Source organism: Pteropus alecto, unplaced genomic scaffold (assembly GCF_000325575.1).
Source record: "Pteropus alecto unplaced genomic scaffold, ASM32557v1 scaffold53, whole genome shotgun sequence".
NCBI classification, from domain to species: Eukaryota; Metazoa; Chordata; class Mammalia; order Chiroptera; family Pteropodidae; genus Pteropus; species Pteropus alecto.
In genome coordinates this window covers 2,537,087-2,553,563 of record NW_006434366.1, presented here as the reverse complement: position 1 = coordinate 2,553,563, position 16,477 = coordinate 2,537,087, and the positions used below count along the sequence as shown (strand labels likewise).

Below are 16,477 nucleotides of genomic sequence, written 5' to 3'. Positions count from 1 at the left end.
GGCCGCGGCTGCGCCCCCTCCCCGGCTCCCGGCCCCTGCCTCCTCCCCGGCTCCAGCCCCGGGAAGCTTCCTGTTCTCTTTTGCAGCTGCAGGTCGCCTGGGGTGGGCACATCTGGGGGCGGGGGGCGGGCTTACTGTGCAGAGTTGGGAGTGGGTGTCTATATGCGTACACGTTTCGGGCGGAAGTGTCTGTATGCCCATCTGGGGGTGGATGTGCCTGTGTGACCATCTATGGATTTTGTTCCTTTCTGGGGGTGGGTGTACCCGGATGCACACTTCTGGGGAAGTGTGCACGCATGTGCACTTGCGTGTGCAGTCCTGTGTGTGTTCATCTGGTGCACATGCACTGTTAGCTGATTGAATGGGCACAGGAACACGGACCCATCTGTAGACACTGTGTTTCGTGACTGTGCACACGTCTGTGGGTGTCCGTGTGTGTGCATAATTTGGGTGCATCTCAGGGTGCGTTGGTTACCATGGATGCATGGACCAGAGGTGCCCGTGTTTGGCTTGAATGAGTTTGTGTCTGTTTGAGGAGGGGTTCCTGGCCTTTGGCTCCTCCCAGGACCCTCACACACTCATGCAAGCCAGGCTGGATAGGGCCCTGGAAGTGGAAAAGGGAGAGTAGCCAATCTGACCTTGACCTCAGATCTCCCTCCCATTTTTCATTCTGATTTAATGGGTCTGTCCCAGCCAGGGTCGGATGGTCCCAGCTCCAGTCTAGGGACCGAGAAAAGGGTCCAAATATGGAGTTTGTGGCCCTAGAGGGTCCTGGCCCTAGAGAGTGTAGGCCAGCCGCCCTCACCCCAAGCTTCTGCAAACCAGAGCATCACCCCCTCCCCCAGTGGCCCCGGTTTCCTCCTTAGAGAGGCTGGGAGAGCAGCAGTGGCCAGAAGCCAGATGTCCTGACCCTACCCAGCCTCAGCGTCACTCCCCACTGGCCCGGGAGGGCTGCCTGGCCTGTGCAGAAGGCCCAGGCTGCTTGCCCAGAGAGCCTGGTGGTTTGGCCATCAGCCACACTAACCCCACACCATCATCCCCACCTGGGGCTGCCACCATCGACCGCCCTGACCGCTTGGATCTTGGCTTGTGGTTGTGGCCACTTGGTGGCTGGACAGCCCTGAGAGGGCTTCCCTGGCCCCATCCCACAGGAACAGAGAAGACACTGGGCTGGCTCAGGGCCAGCCTCTCCAGGAGGGGCTCAGAGGGGCTGCTTGGTGAGTCAGCCCCAATGGAGGGAACAGTCATGGCAGGACCTGCCCCTTCCTTCCCTTTTGTCTGATCATAGCTGCCACCTCCCACTGGGAGGGGAGCGGAAGTTAGGGCTCCTCCCCTGTGCTCCAGGAGACAGACAGGTCCTGTGCCCAGGGCCCTGCCGCACCCCCCATCTCTCATACGACGAGACAGGCCTGCCTAGGAGGTCGCTGGGGACCGGGCCGCCCCCAGCCCTCCTGCCTATGAGCAGCCCACTCCTGTCTCTGGCCTGGGGATCTGAGAAGAGAGACTGCCCTGAACACCCAGGTGCCAGCCCTGTCCTGGCTGTAGGTGTGAATCTGGTGACCTCAGAGCAGGCAGGGGACAGACCTGTAACCTGAAGCTCAAGAGGTGGGGGCTGAGCAAGGCAGTGGGCGTGGGGTAGGGGGCATGAATCTTTGATGATAGAGGCTCAGGTGTCCCGGGCCTGACCTCTGGATTATTAATGGTGACTGAGGAGGCATGGGGGGTTGTCTCTTCCCCTTCTGAGGTGTCACTGCCCTGGTAATACTAGAAAGGGTGTGTCAGCCTCTCTGCTGGGGGAGCTTCCTGGCCCTCCCTCCCGGAAGGTCTGAGCGGGTGGAAGGGACAGCTCAGCACAGCCTGCCTGTTATGTTTGCATTGATAAAAGTTACTGTCATTACTGGAGCACTTTCTCCCGGTCACTCCCGACCACGCCCTCTGCAGACCAGAAGTGTGAGCTTTTCCTTAGAGAGGAGTCCGAGGTTCAGGGAGGTCAGGGGTCACACTCAGCTATGGGAAAGGGGGAGCCCCAGAGTCTTCATCAAGGACCTGCTCGGGCTCTGCAGGCGGGTGGTTCTGCCCTGCCCAGTGGGGCCCTGTTTCCGTGTCATGCTGCTCCGAGCCCCAAGGACCTGCTCGCCCAGCAGCCTTGGAGGGCAGTTCATAGCCGGAGGGCTCAGGCTCAGGGTCGCCCTGCCTGAGGGACGACCAGAGTTTGTTTCCCTAACAGCCCCCCTAACGGCCCCCCATGCCCAAGCTGCCCAGTCTGAGCCCTATAAATATTTTCTGACCTCAGCGCTCTGGCTGTGTTCCTGCAGAATTCTCCTGACCCCCGGGAGCCTCAAGGTCATGCTGGCCGGCCCTGTGTGCCCAGACACCCGAGGCGGGTCCTTCCCCATTTGGATCTTGGTTTCTCCGTCTGAACCACAGTGGGTTTGTGACTTCCCATAGGTCCCCAGTGCCTACCATGGTCCTCACCTCTGCACTTGGGTCTTGGTCATGGGCTGTCACCTTCCAGCTCTGTGGCCCAAGGACCAAGACAGGATCTGTTTGAGGGAGTTCTTGAGAGTCATTCCTCCTCCAGGAAGCCTCCCCAACTGCCTGGGAGTCGGGAGCTTGTTGCCCCCTGGCAGGGCTGTGCCAGGGCTGGGCTGGCCCCTCAGGGCCTCTCCGGGTTAGGCATCCTGGCTGGTGGGCTGGGGCTAGGTGTGCATACACGTGTGTCAGTGCGTGCCTGTTGCGTGTCTGTATGTACTTTGTACACCCTTTGCCTGCAAACGTTTTCACCAAGCTCTGTGTGTGTGCATGTGCGTGTGTGCGCGCCTGTCAGCACCCCGGGCGCTGTGTCTGGGTGTGTGCGCGTGTCAGCACCCTGGGCGCTGTGTCTGGGTGTGTGCGCGTGCGAGTGTATGTGCACACACGTGTGTGTGTGCGCGTGTGTCAGCACCCCGGGCGCTGTGTCTGGGTGTGTGCGCGTGTCAGCACCCTGGGCGCTGTGTCTGGGTGTGTGCGCGTGTCAGCACCCTGGGCGCTGTGTCTGGGTGTGTGCGCGTGTCAGCACCCTGGGCGCTGTGTCTGGGTGTGTGCGCGTGTGCGTGTGCGCGTGTCGGCACCCCGGGCGCTGTGTCTGGGTGTGCGCGCGTTGCACCAGCGGAGCGTGTGGTTGTGGACGAGGGTGTTTGCACCCTTACTTCCCTCTCTGCCACCTGCACGTGTTGATGTGTTAGGTCCACACACGTTGGGCTGTGTGTGTGCCTGTTTGCATGGGCACCTCGCGCATATGTGCACGTGTGCACACGTGTGTGTTAGATAGGCACAGTCCGTGCATCTCGGGGGCATTTGTTCCCGTGCTTGTCTGTGGTTATGACAGTGCTGAGTGTGTCCCAGACCGGCTCAGTGCTGGGACTTCCTGGGGCCATTCGCTCTGGCTGGCCCGGCCTGTCTCAGAGCCTGTCCCATCCCTGCTGCCTTGTCACCAGAGCCACCCCAGCCAGCAGGCCACCCGCCTGCCACCTCTGCTGGCTAAATTTGGGAGCTTGTATTCTGCAGCCGTCTCAGGTTCCTGGTCACATGGGGGGCTGTATTTAACCCGGTTCCCGGCTCAGCCACCAGACCCCGCGGACAGCAGGCTTTGAACGTGTCCCTGGCCGCTAGCTTGCTCCGCCTGTCCATCGCCCACCATGTTTCTTGTTCTTTCAGCCACCGATGAGCTGAAGGAATTCTTTGCCAAGGCACGGGCCGGCTCTGTCCGGCTCATCAAAGTCGTCATCGAAGATGGTGAGTGGCCCCTGTCAGCTAGGGTGCCGGCTGGGTGCTGGACCCAGCTGCTCCTCTGGGAGATCAGGGGGACCTTGACCTCTATCCCCCGTTGGGACCTCAGTTTCCCCATCTGGAAATGGGAGTTGCCTTGTGGGAGACCTGGAGGTGACCTGATCGTTACCCCTGAGCAGAAACAGGGCGTCTGGCAAGGAGAGCTGGCCCTAGGGCTCTGCCCAACCCCCCCACCCTCAGGCTATGTGGCTATGGGATGGGCTGGGCAGGGGGGCAGGAGATAAGTGGGGCCCGGCACCGCCCCCTGGGGCTGTGCCACTCGCCTCCATCTGTGGTTGGCGGGCGTAGCCTGGCCTGGCTGCTGGCCAGGGGTGTCCTAAGGAGAAGCGGGGGCCCTGCCCATGGGAACTACCCCCTACAGTGGGGAGAAGGGACTCGTATCCAGCACTCTTTGAGAGCAAGATGGGTGAATTCCAGGCTTGGCTGGGCCTTGTCCTGGGCTGTGGGGACCTGGGGCTCATGCAGGGGGAGGGGCCGGGGTGAGAGAGCTCCAGCCAGGGCCCGAAGTGGGGAGGGTTTGACGAGGCAGAGGATTAGACTGAGGCTTGGAGGGGCCAGAGAGAGGGATCCCCCCTTTGCTCTGTGCTAAGGGGCTATCCCTCGAGGTGAGAGGTGCAGACTCTGGGGCTAGGAGTGGGCTGGGATCCCCAGAGGTCCTCCCAGACCTTCTTTTTAGCCATGCAGTTGTGGGCCCTTCAAGGGGCTCCTCAAATGAGCTTGGTGCCCGGATGACTTTTCGTACATTGAATTGGCTCAGAGTAGGGTCTGCCCAGACCCAGAGTCCTCCCCAGGCTTTAGGACCAGAGCTGTGCCGGGGTCTGTCAATTCAGAAGGCCTCACAGGCTGGATGGGGTCATTATGGTAGGTCCTGAGCGAAGACTTTCTGGGGTGGCAGACCCCTGAAAGAGACAGACTTACGAGCCTCATCCTCAGCCCTCTGTCACCCCCAGGCAAGTGCCCCGCATTCGCTGAGCAGGAAGACTCTCGGGGGCTCTTACCTGCCTCGGTGCTGCATGTGGTTGCTGGGGGTCCCAGTCCCCGGACAGACAGCCACAGCCCATCTCCACCCGAGTGTGGCCAAGCTCCTGATTTTTCTAGAGAAGCCTGGAGTCCTTGTTATGTAACACTTCCCAGTGTGAAAGCGTTGGCGACAAATTAAACAATGTTGACAGCGACTATGGGGATGACTCCGCCTGTGGCTGCTGGTTTGCAACACTGATGGCATCTGGGTCCCGGGAGCGTGGGCGAGGAGGCCAAGGCCTGCAGACAGTCTCGGCATGGCACGTTGGGGCCACTCGCCCCCATCAGGAGGGCCTGGTAGTCAGGTGCCAGGCCCCCTGGCCAGGGCACGATGGTCCGCTTGCCCCAGTCTTCCTCCAGCCTGGGCCTGTGCTTGACTGGGCTGCTGCTCAGCGCCCAACTAAGACCCTCTGGACTGACAGGTTGAGTGTAGCCTCTGTGTGGCAAGGAGGAGGCGGGCCAGGCCCTGGGAAGTTGGCTACTTTTGATGTGTAACTTTTGGGGCAGGGGGATTGCAGCTGGTGGGCGACAGCAGGATCCCTGTTTGTGCTGTGTTTGGAGGGGCCCCACCCCCTCTTTCCCACATGCTTTAGCTCCTGCAGGTCCCTGTGGCCTGAGGCACATTTTTTCTGAGAAGGCTGTGCTGGAGCCCCAGGGGTGGGAGGAGGGAGCAGGAGGTGGCGCCGCCGAGCAGCTGGCCGGCGGGCCGGGGTCTGAGCAAGCTCCCCGGTGTGTGGGTGTCGGTGAGGGCGTCGCATTGCTGGTGGCTGTGGGCGCGCATCTGCGTGTCATCGTGTGGTCGTGTCTGTCATCCGGCACAGCGCACGTTCTCACATCCGTCTCTGTCCAGGTGCACAGGGAGCAGCTTTGTGCCTTCACTTACTCGTTCACTCGCCGATTTACCCAGCCTTGTCCTTCAGGGACGCGGCTCCAGGGGACTGCGGCGGGGCGACCAGCAGGTCTGCGCCGCATCCGGGGGCTGGAGGTCCGCAGTCAGAGCGGGTGTGGGACGTGGTCCTCTGTGGCTCACCCATCCTCTGCCCTCAGAGCAGCTCGTGCTGGGTGCCTCGCGGGAGCCAGTGGGCAGCTGGGACCAGGACTATGACAGGGCCGTGCTGCCACTGCTGGATGGCCAGCAGCCCTGCTACCTGCTGTACCGCCTGGACTCCAAGAACGCCCAGGGCTTCGAGTGGCTCTTCCTTGCCTGGTCGCCTGACAATTCCCCCGTGAGTCCTTGCGCCCTGCACCCAAGATCCGGGGAAAGGGGAAGCTGGGTCCGAGCGAGATGACAAGGCCCTGCCCTGAGAAGTCTGAAGGGAGGGACATCAGGTCCTGCTCCAGAGAGTCTGGGTGGGGACCAGGCCCTGGTGTGGCCCGGGCCACAGCAGCCTGGCTCTGGGAGGCAGAGATTGGGCTGGGCGAGGGCTCCCCCTGCTGTCCGAGCCACACCACTGCCTCCCGGCCTCCATGCTGTGCCCTCCGCGGGCACAGTGAGGTTACCAGGCTCCCACCCAGGGGCTCCTGCCTGCTTCGGGAAACACAGCCCTGCCTGGAGGGGTCTCATGGCTCGGCCTCCCCCCTTCAGGTGCGGCTGAAGATGCTGTACGCGGCCACACGGGCCACGGTGAAGAAGGAGTTTGGGGGCGGCCACGTCAAGGACGAGCTGTTCGGGACCGTGAAGGTAGTGTCCACTGGGCTGGGATCCGGGGCCCACAGAGGAGGGATGTGATTCAGGGTCACAGAGCGAGTGGGCACCAGGCTTGGAGACAAGTGGGGAGGGCTGGGAGAGCCCGGGGGCTGTAAGCTGGGGCGCTCAGCGGGCTCTGGCAGCCCACTCCGAGGCGCCCACTTATGCCTCTGCCTCCACCGACTAGGATGACCTCTCCTTGGCTGGGTACCAGAAGCACCTGTCATCCTGTGCAGCGCCCGCCCCCCTGACCTCGGCCGAGAGAGAGCTTCAGCAGATCCGTATCAACGAGGTGGGTGCTCCAAACAGGGTGGGCGCGAGTCCCAGCCCTGGGCGCTGGCGGTCACGTCAGGCCCCGCTGGCTGAGCCTCTGCTCCCTGGGCGGGCTCCACTCTGGCAGGGACAGGTGAGGGCCTTGCTCACTGTTCACCTGCCCCCAGGTGAAGACAGAGATCAGCGTGGAGAGCAAGCACCAGACCCTGCAGGGCCTCGCTTTCCCCCTGCAGCCTGAGGCCCAGCGGGCACTTCAGCAGCTCAGGCAGAAGACGATCAACTACATCCAGCTGGTGGGCACTGCGCCCCCACCCCGCCCCCCTCCTGCACGTGCCTGAACACTGCGGTCCCCGGGTACCGGTGGGAACACACTGTCCACCCGCCCTGCCCCATCCCTGCCTGCTCCCGTTCGAGCTGTAGCCGCCGTGCATCACGGTTGCTGTCCTCTGTCCAGGGGCGCCTGTGAGACACTGTCCCTCACTCCGCCCTCCACGTCGCATACACGTCCTCATCCCCGGGTTCACACTGATCCCTCAGCCCTGAGCCCCTTCCTGTCCCAGACTCCCTGTGCAGCCCCCTGACCACCCTTGGCCTGGGCAGGGCCCTCTGCCCCTGTCCACCCTGTCCCCTTTTGAGCAGAAGGGCTCCTCCTTTTCAAGACACATCCTCTGAGGATGGGCTGGCCTGATGGTGGTGCCTCCCTGAGGTCCAGCCCCTTCCCACTGTCCTGCTCACTGCTCTTGGAGGGACTTCCTCCCCTGGCAGAGCTTTCGAAGGGGCAGAGTTAGGGCGGGGCCCAGGAGTGGCCTCTGCAGAGGGACTTCCATGGCGGGATGGCCGCTGGGGAGGGCAGTCTGGCAGAGAGACCACAAGCAGGCTCCGACGGGCCCCTGCCTGCCAGCCCACCCACCTTGGGGAATTCTCGTTTGGTGGGTGGGCCTGGGCCCGCCCTCGTCCAGCGCCCTCACGTCCCCTGCCACTTGGCAGAAGCTGGACCTGGAGCGGGAGACTATCGAGCTGGTACACACCGAGCCCACGGATGTGGCCCAGCTGCCCTCACGGGTACCCCGAGAAGCCGCCCGCTACCACTTCTTCCTCTACAAGCACACCCATGAGGGGGACCCCCTCGAGTCTGTGGGTGAGTGGCCATTGCAGGGCCCCCACGCCCATGGCTGGGCAAGAGCAGGGCTGGCCTTCGGTGGCGGGCCTGCTGCGGGCGGGGAGCAGAGGGTGCCCCAGGCCTGCATCGCTCACCCCCCACCCCCCCAGTGTTCATCTACTCGATGCCGGGGTACAAGTGCAGCATCAAGGAACGCATGCTGTACTCCAGCTGCAAGAGCCGTCTCCTGGACTCCGCGGAGCAGGACTTCCGGCTGGAGATCTCCAAGAAGGTGGGCATCGTTCCCTGGGGCCTCGCCCCTCCTGCCCCCGAGCGTTCACGTCCCGAGACGGGGGGCCACTGATGCCTGTTGGATGGATGGGCAGACTGAGGCCCAAGGGGTGGCTGCATGCCCAAGGCTGCCCCGCCGGCACCCGTGTCTGGAAAGCAAATAGGGGTGACCCAGGCGTGCAGGACCCCAGGCCCCAGGCCCTGTGATCCTGGAGGGGGCATTCTGGGCGGGGACCTGGGAGGACACCCCAGGCTGTGGCGTGCACGACCGAGGGTGGCTGGCGTGTGTCGGCCCCCACCGGCGGGGTGACCACTGCCTCGCCCACGCAGATTGAGATTGGTGATGGGGCAGAGCTGACGGCCGAGTTCCTGTACGATGAGGTGCACCCCAAGCAGCACGCCTTCAAGCAGGCCTTCGCCAAGCCCAAGGGCCCCGGGGGCAAGCGGGGCCACAAGCGCCTCATCCGCGGCCCGGGTGAGAACGGGGATGACAGCTAGGAGGCTGCACCTGTGCCACGCGGGCGTGCGGACTCAGCAGCCGCCCGCCTCACCGCTCGCTCCCATCACCTCCCTCCTCCCCAGCCTGGGCTCCGGGGCAGGGCTGCCTCCTGTGGGCAGGAGGGCTGCTCGCCGCTCACCCTTGCAGCTTCCAAGGGCCACTGGGCTGGCATTTGCGACCCACCCCCACTGCTGTCCCTGTCTCACCTGAGTGGCCAGGGTGTCTGGGGACCCTGCCTGGCTGTCTCAAGGGCCTGGATGGTGGGCCTGGCATGAACCCGGCCCCCAAGGGAGCTGAGACTAGGGTCCCAGCGCAGCTCAGAAGCCTTTGGCCACAAGGGGTGGGGTCAGTCGGGGCTGGGGCAAGGGCCCACTGCAGGATGAGATGGTTGTATGCTGTATTTTTTAAAGAATAAAATATTTTTAAATCTACACCTGAGTCTGGCCCCGAGGGACCATCTGTGTTGCTGGGCATTGGAGCGGGGAGGCCCTGTGCATGGAACTTCCCCTCCCCCACTCAGAAAAGCCCGTCCACCTGCTAGATGGAGCCCCAGCACTCCTGGCTACAGGGGTCTGGGTGAGTCTGTGCCCCTGTGTGCGAGGACACAGCCTCAGACAGGTCCCCTCGTTGAGGGGAGTTTGGCCGGAGAGGCGCCACCCTCTGCTCTGACATGAGAATCTGGAGTTGCTGGCTTCCCATGGCTACTGTAACCAAGTTCCCTAAACCTAGTGGCTTTAAGCAGCACAGTTGTTCTCTTACAGTTTTAAGAAATGAGTTTTTCAGGGCTAGAACCAAGGCATTGGCAGGGCTGGTTCCTTCTGGAGGCCCAAGGGGAAATCCGTTTCCCCCTCTTTTCCAGGAGGTAGGGGCCCCTGACTCCTGGCCTTGGCCCCTTCCTCCATCCTCAAGTTCTGATTCTACTTCCTCTGCTTCTGTGGTCATGTCTCCCTCTGCCTGTCTCACAAGGACACTTGTGATTTAGCCGTCTCCCCGCTCCCCGGTAATGCTGGACACTCTTACAATCCTTAATTCCACCTGCGAAGTCCCTTTTATCATGTAAGGGAACACAGTCACAGGTCTAGGGCTTAGGACTGGCTCTCCTTGGGGGCGTTCTTTGGTCTGCCACATGGGGAGGCTCTGCCCACTAGGTTTCCCAGCCTCGGGCTGAGGCGTGGTGGGTGTGTCTGGGGGGGTCTGAAATCTCATTGTGTCCCATCCGTGTGTGCATGTGCAGCCTTCTGTCAGCTCAGGGGCCTTCTTGAAGTACCTGCATGCCTGCCCCCTAGGCAGGCAGGGTGGCTGCTGGGGACAGGGAGCGGCCCGGGTCTCAGGTCCCAGGGACTCTTGGTAGAATCTCCCTGGGGCTTGGGACTCAGAAGGAGCCCGAGCTTCAGTCCATGCCTCTGAGAAGTGGGTGGCAGGCCCTCTCAGGTGGGGGGTGTGTAGGGGTAGGGACATGTGGCATCTGTAGGCTTGGGCTCAGGGCAGTGTCCCATCCCTAGGGCCTTTTTAAGGCCCGACTAGAGCCCCTAGAATTGTAGGGAGGAGAGCTGGACCCAGAGGAGGAGACTCGTCCTTGCCCACCCCAAACACTGGTTCCGAGGGGGACAGGTGGACCACACCATCACCCCCATGCTGCTCGAGCCCCTGGGCTTGTGAGCCAGCTGGATATCTGGTAGCTTGGAGCCTCCCTGTTGTGACACCCACCTAGATGTCCAGCCCTGCCTCCTCCCAGCAGAAGCCCTATTCATTCAGTCAGTCAGTCAGTCAGTTAGTCAGTCAACCATCACTCAGACATTCTCTCTGTGCCTGCCCAGAGCTGAGCGCTGGAGAGCCATGGATTCAGCAGATATTGAGCACCCACTACATGCCAGGCACTGTGCTGGGCCCTAGGGACACAGACAGGAAAGAAGCTAACAGTCCAGCAAGGCAATAAGACAATGTGCCATAAACCATGAAAAATCAATGCTACGGTATGTTAGCAGGTAGAAACTCTTACGATGAAGACAGACAGCAAGCAAAGCTGCTTGGGTATGCCAGACGGGGGTCGGAGTTCAAAAGGTCAGAGAAGGCCTCGCCGGAGGTGACGTGAGCATCTGAGAGAAGAGTGTCCAGGCCGAGGGACCTAGCTGGCCTGGCGCCGGGGAGCACATGGGCGTGTGAGCCACAGCAAGGAGCTGGAGGCTGGTCAGGGAGGCTGGTCAGGGCAGGTCCCACGGGACCTAGCTGCCCATTTTGTAGACTGTGGCTCTGACGCTAGATGGGGCCATGAGGGGTCTGAGCAGAGGAAGGACCTAACGTGACTTGGGAGCCAGACGTGACTAGGCTGCGGGGTGTGACGGCAGAGCAGGGTGACCCATGAGGTGGCGACTGCATTGGTCTAGGCAAGAGATGGTGGCGGCCGGGCCCAGGCTGGTGGACAGGAAGGGGGTGGGCCATGGGCAGTTCTGGGCAGAGTCTGAAGGTGCAGCCGCCAGGACTCGCTGAGGGGCCGGGTTGTCGTGAGGCTTCGGGCCTGCGGGGTGCAGAAAAGCCAGCTGGGGAGGATGAGCCGGGAGGCCCCAGCTGGCCCAGCCACGGGCTCTGCGCTCTGACTGGGCTCCAGGCTCGCTGAGAACGCGGCGGGGGAGGCCCTGCTCCTGGGGGAAGTGGCAGACTGCGACGGAGCCAGGCGCAGCTCGGGGAGGCACCCTCGGCTACACTAGGCCCCCCCCGAGCTCTGGGGACAGGGCCCCGGGGCCAGGAAAGGGCAGGTACGGGAGCCACTGGCCTGAGCTGCCTGCGGGGCAGGGGCCGAGGGAGCCGGAGCGTGGGGATGAGAGCGGAGGGCCCTGGCGTGGGTGCCACACGCCCTCAAAGTCTGGCACCGGCCCTAATTCCAACCTTTCACTGAGACTAAACCGGGCTCTGGGCCTTCGGCCTCCGGGACTCTTCCCAGGGGATAGGTGTAGGGCCCAGGGGGGCTATGGGCACTGTGAGGACACACTATGGTTGGGGTGCGGAGCGAAAGAGGAAGGAGCGGGGGGGCTGTCTGCCAAATGACTATGCAAATGGCCTCTGACTCACTGCACCCCCCACCCCAGCCAGGGGCAGGGTAGAGAGGAAGAAGGGGGCTACTAGGTCGTTGTGAAATTCTCACTTCCTCTGCTCTAAGCTCACACAGCGGGAAGGGATCGCGAGCTGGAGCTCGGACCAAGACCCTCAGGAGAAGACCTCGCCCCCTGTCATGGTAGGATGGATGCCCGCAGCCCCCGAGGGCAGGGGACAGCCTGGGGAGTGGCAGGGAGAGAGGTGAGCATGGAGGCCTCAGACAGTAGTGAGAGAGGCCTTCACCCACGTGGCCCTGGGGACAGTCCCTGAACTCTGAAGACATTAGAGCAGAAGCCCTACTCCGAGCACCAGGCTGGACCTGTTGGGCAGGTGACAGGCTGGAGCCGAGGGCCACACTTGGTGGCGATGCTGAGCTTCAGGCAAGGCTGGGTGCCCAGGCCTGGGCTCTGTTTGACCTTCTGCTGCCCAGCCCTCCCTCCAACCCGTTCTGACCCACAGCAGGTCCAGTGCTCTTGGGCTGAGTGAGGCGAGCAGAGGGAGAAAGAGCTAGCCAGGCCTTGGGGGGGCCGGGCCGGGACTCCAGCAGGAGACCCTCATTCCTGCCTGGGTATTGGCCAAAGGGGGAGGGAGAGGTTGGGGAGAGGCTGGTGGAGGGCAGGGGATGGCTGGAGGGAAGGGAGCCAGGTGCCTCCTTGCTCAGGAGAAGAAAGAACAGACCCCTGAGGAAGGGCAGGGGAAGGTGGGGGCGAGCCTGGCGGGCCCATCGGCCACCTGCCCAGCTCTCTCATCCAGCTGGGCTTTGGTGATGAGTCAAAGCTCCAGAGCGTGAGTCTGATTCCAGGTCTCAGAAGCAGTTCTGAGTCCAAGGTGGGTCTGAGACCCAAGTCTGGGTTCCCCGCCAGCCTTGGCGGCGGGATGGGGGCTGGGTGGAGAAGCAGGAGCCCCCCGGGGAGGGCGCAGAGGGGGACTCTCCGGAGCTGGGCCTGGGCTGCCTCTCACTGCGCCCACCCCTGCAGGGCCCCTGCCGCGGCGCCCTGCTGCCCCCGTCTCTCCTGGTGCAGGCCGCCATGCTGGCCGCGGCCCTGGCCCAGGGCACCCTGCCCGCCTTCCTGCCCTGCGAGCTGCAGGCCCCCGGCCGGGTCAACTGCGAGTGGCTCTTCCTGAAGGCCGTGCCCCACTTCCCGGCGACCGCGCCCCGGGGCAACGTCACCAGCCTTTCCTTGCGCTGCAATCGCATCCACCACCTGCACGACTCCGACTTTGCGCACCTGTCCCACCTGCGGCATCTCGACCTCAAGTGGAACTGCCCGCCCAGCACCCTCAGCCGCATGCACTGGGACTGCCACATGACCATCGAGCCCCACACCTTCCTGGCTGTGCCCACCCTGGAGGTGCTGAACCTCAGCTACAACAACATCACGGCCGTGCCCGCCCTGCCCAGGTCCCTCACGCACCTGTCCCTCAGCCGCACCAACATCCTGGTGCTCGAGCCCGCCGACTTCAAAGGCCTGCACGCCCTGAGCCACCTGTACATGGACGGCAACTGCTACTACAAGAACCCGTGTGGCCGGGCGCTGCGGGTGGCCCCGGGCGCCCTCCTGGGCCTGGGCAACCTCACCTACCTGTCGCTCAAGTACAACAACCTGACGGCGGTGCCCCGCAGCCTACCGCCCACCCTGGAGGGCCTGCTGCTGTCCTACAACCGCATCGTCTCCCTGGGGCCCGAGGACCTGGCCAACCTCACCGCCCTGCGCGTGCTCGACGTGGGCGGGAACTGTCGCCGCTGTGACCACGCCCGCAACCCCTGCGTCGAGTGCCCCAAGGGCTCCCCCAGCCTGCACCCCGACACCTTCAGCCACCTGCGGCACCTCGAAGGCCTCGTGCTGAAGGACAACTCTCTCCGCTGGCTGGACATCAACTGGTTCCGCGGCCTGGGCAACCTCTCGGTGCTGGACGTGAGTGAGAACTTTCTGTACGACTGCATCATGTACACCAAAGCCTTCAGGGGCCTGACGCGGCTGCGCAAACTCAACTTGTCCTTCAATTACCACAAGAGGGTGTCTTATGCCCACCTGCGTCTGGCAGCCTCCTTCGAGAGCCTGCAGGCCCTGCAGGAGCTCAACATGAACGGCCTCTTCTTCCGCTCGCTAGGCGAGGACACGCTGCGGTCCGTGACCCGCCTGCCCTTGCTCCACAACCTGAGTCTGCAGATGAACTTCATCAGCCAGGCCCAGCTCCACATCTTCGGGCTGTTCCCCAGCCTGGGGCATGTGGACCTGTCCAACAACCGCATCAGCGGGGCCGCGGGCCCGGCCACCCCCTCGGAGGGCGCGGATGCCGAGGAGGCCGTCCGGCTGCCAGCCATGGGCCGCGCTGCGGCTCCCCTGGACCCCCCAGGCTCCATGGACTTCATGCCGAGCTGCAAGAACTTGACCTTCACCTTGGACCTGTCCCGGAACAACCTGGTGACGGTCCGACCAGAGATGTTCGCCGGGCTCTCGCGCCTCCAATGCCTGCGCCTGAGCCACAACAGCATCTCGCAGGCGGTCAACGGCTCAGAGTTCGCGCCGCTGACCGGCCTGCAGGTGCTGGACCTGTCCCATAACAAGCTGGACCTGTACCATGGACGCTCGTTCACGGAGCTGCCGCAGCTGCAGGCCCTGGACCTCAGCTACAACAGCCAGCCCTTCAGCATGCGGGGTGTGGGCCACAACCTCAGCTTCGTGGCCCAGCTGCCCGCCCTGCGCTACCTCAGCCTTGCGCACAACGCCATCCACAGCCGCGTGTCTCACAGGCTCTGCAGCTCCTCGCTGAAGGCCCTGGACTTCAGCGGCAACTCGCTGAGCAGCCTGTGGAACGAGGGAGACCTCTACCTCTGCTTCTTCCAAGGCCTGAGACGCCTGGTCTTCCTGGACCTGTCCCAGAACCATCTGCACGCCCTCCTGCCACACACCCTGGACCGCCTCCCCAAGAGCCTGCAGCAGCTGCGTCTCCGTGACAATTACCTGGCCTTCTTCAACTGGAGCAGCCTGACCCTCCTGCCCAAGCTGGAAGCCCTGGACCTGGCGGGCAACCAGCTGAAGGCCCTGACAAACGGCAGCCTCCCCGCCGGCACCAGGCTGCAGAAGCTGGACGTCAGCTGCAACAGCATCGGCTTCGTGGACCCCGGCTTCTTCACCCAGGCCACGAGGCTGCGACAGCTCAATCTCAGTACCAACGCCCTCAAGACGGTGGAGCCCTCTTGGTTTGGCTCCCGAGCGGCCGCCTTGAGGGTCCTGGACGTGAGCGCCAACCCTCTGCACTGCGCCTGTGGCGCGGCCTTCGTGGACTTCCTGCTGGAGGTGCAGGCGGCCGTGCCCGGGCTGTCCAGCCAGGTCAAGTGCGGCAGTCCGGGCCAGCTCCTGGGCCGCAGCATCTTCGCGCAGGACCTGCGCCTCTGCCTGGACGAGACCCTCTCCTGGGACTGCTTCAGCCTGTCGCTGCTGGCCATGGCGCTGGGCCTGGCCGTGCCGCTGCTGCACCACCTCTGCGGCTGGGACCTCTGGTACTGCTTCTACCTGGGCCTGGCCCTGCTGCCCCGGTGGGGGCGCCGGCACGGCGCCGGTGCCCCGCCCTACGACGCCTTCGTGGTCTTCGACAAGGCGCAGGGCGCCGTGGCCGACTGGGTGTACAACGAGCTGCGGGTCCAGCTGGAGGAGCGCCGCGGGCGCCGGGCGCTCCGCCTGTGTCTGGAGGAGCGGGACTGGCTGCCCGGGCAGACGCTCATCGAGAACCTGTGGGCCTCCATCTACCGCAGCCGCAAGACGCTGTTCGTGCTGGCCCGCACGGACCGGGTCAGCGGCCTCCTGCGAGCCAGCTTCCTGCTGGCCCAGCAGCGCCTGCTGGAGGACCGCAAGGACGTGGTGGTGCTGGTCATCCTGAGCCCCAGCGCCCACCGCTCCCGCTACGTGCGGCTGCGCCAGCGCCTCTGCCGCCGCAGCGTCCTCCTCTGGCCCCACCAGCCCAGCGGCCAGGGCAGCTTCTGGGCCCAGCTGGGCATGGCCCTGACCAGGGACAACCGCCACTTCTATAACCAGAACTTCTGCCGGGGCCCCACGACGGCCGAATAGCACGGGAGACAGCCCGGCACCCGCCCCCCCACCCCGCCTCCCTGCCGGGGATACCCCAACCTGCCTCCCCCATCCCTGCGTACAGCAGGCACTCAATAAATGCGACCGGCAGGCCTCACAGCCACCCTGAGCTCACTGGAGGTGAGTGGGAGGAGGGAAGGGAGGATTCTCCAGCTTCCTAAGGTGATGGGGGGCAGGGAACTGCCATGGAGACGAAGGGAGGGCCCACAGGGGTGCAGGGGGGGCAGCTGCGAGGGCAGTTGTATTCACAGGCATCTTCTCAGGGGAGTCTCAGGAAGGTCGCTGAGTGTGGCCTCGGTCTCCCCTGGGCCTCCTGCCCTTGCCCCCTGCCTGAACGCCCCACCCTCCGTGTCGGGGTGCCCAGGGTAGGGGTTTGGGGGGAAAGGGTCAGCACCTCCTTGCTGTGTGTCGATCTAGGAGGCACCTCCCTCACCTGCAGGACTGAAAATGCCTTCGGGGCAGAGGACCTGCGGGCCTGCTCCATTTCTGGGTCCCCCCCAAAGTCCTGAGAGGCAGCAGCTCTGGCCCCAGGGGATGGAGGGGAAGCTTTGCAGGGAGTTCAGAGGGGCGATTGTACCCTCTCGTGTGGCCATGTCTGG

General features: G+C 63.9%; 1 protein-coding gene across 2 annotated transcripts; it reads left to right on the top strand.

Moving 5' to 3' along the window:
- The first annotated feature begins 5,938 nt into the window (after positions 1-5,938).
- On the top strand, positions 5,939-15,977 carry TLR9 (toll like receptor 9). 2 transcript variants are annotated; one of them, XM_025044805.1, is made up of 7 exons: positions 5,939-6,074; positions 6,434-6,529; positions 6,723-6,827; positions 6,976-7,101; positions 7,796-7,946; positions 8,078-8,199; positions 12,765-15,971. In XM_025044805.1, exons 2-7 carry the CDS (start codon positions 6,446-6,448, stop codon positions 15,855-15,857), a joined length of 3,681 nt encoding a protein of 1,226 aa, XP_024900573.1. In that variant the 5' UTR covers positions 5,939-6,074; positions 6,434-6,445; the 3' UTR covers positions 15,858-15,971.
- The last annotated feature ends 500 nt before the right edge of the window (positions 15,978-16,477 follow it).

Bases quoted from the DNA above. Each gene is read 5' to 3' on its own strand.
- TLR9 (XM_025044805.1), top strand. From the start codon at position 6,446: ATGCTGTACGCGGCCACACGGGCCACGGTGAAGAAGGAGTTTGGGGGC. The intron at 6,530-6,722 runs GTAGTGTCCACT...TCCACCGACTAG, and splicing joins AGCTGTTCGGGACCGTGAAG to GATGACCTCTCCTTGGCTGG. The intron at 8,200-12,764 runs GTGGGCATCGTT...CCACCCCTGCAG, and splicing joins GGCTGGAGATCTCCAAGAAG to GGCCCCTGCCGCGGCGCCCT.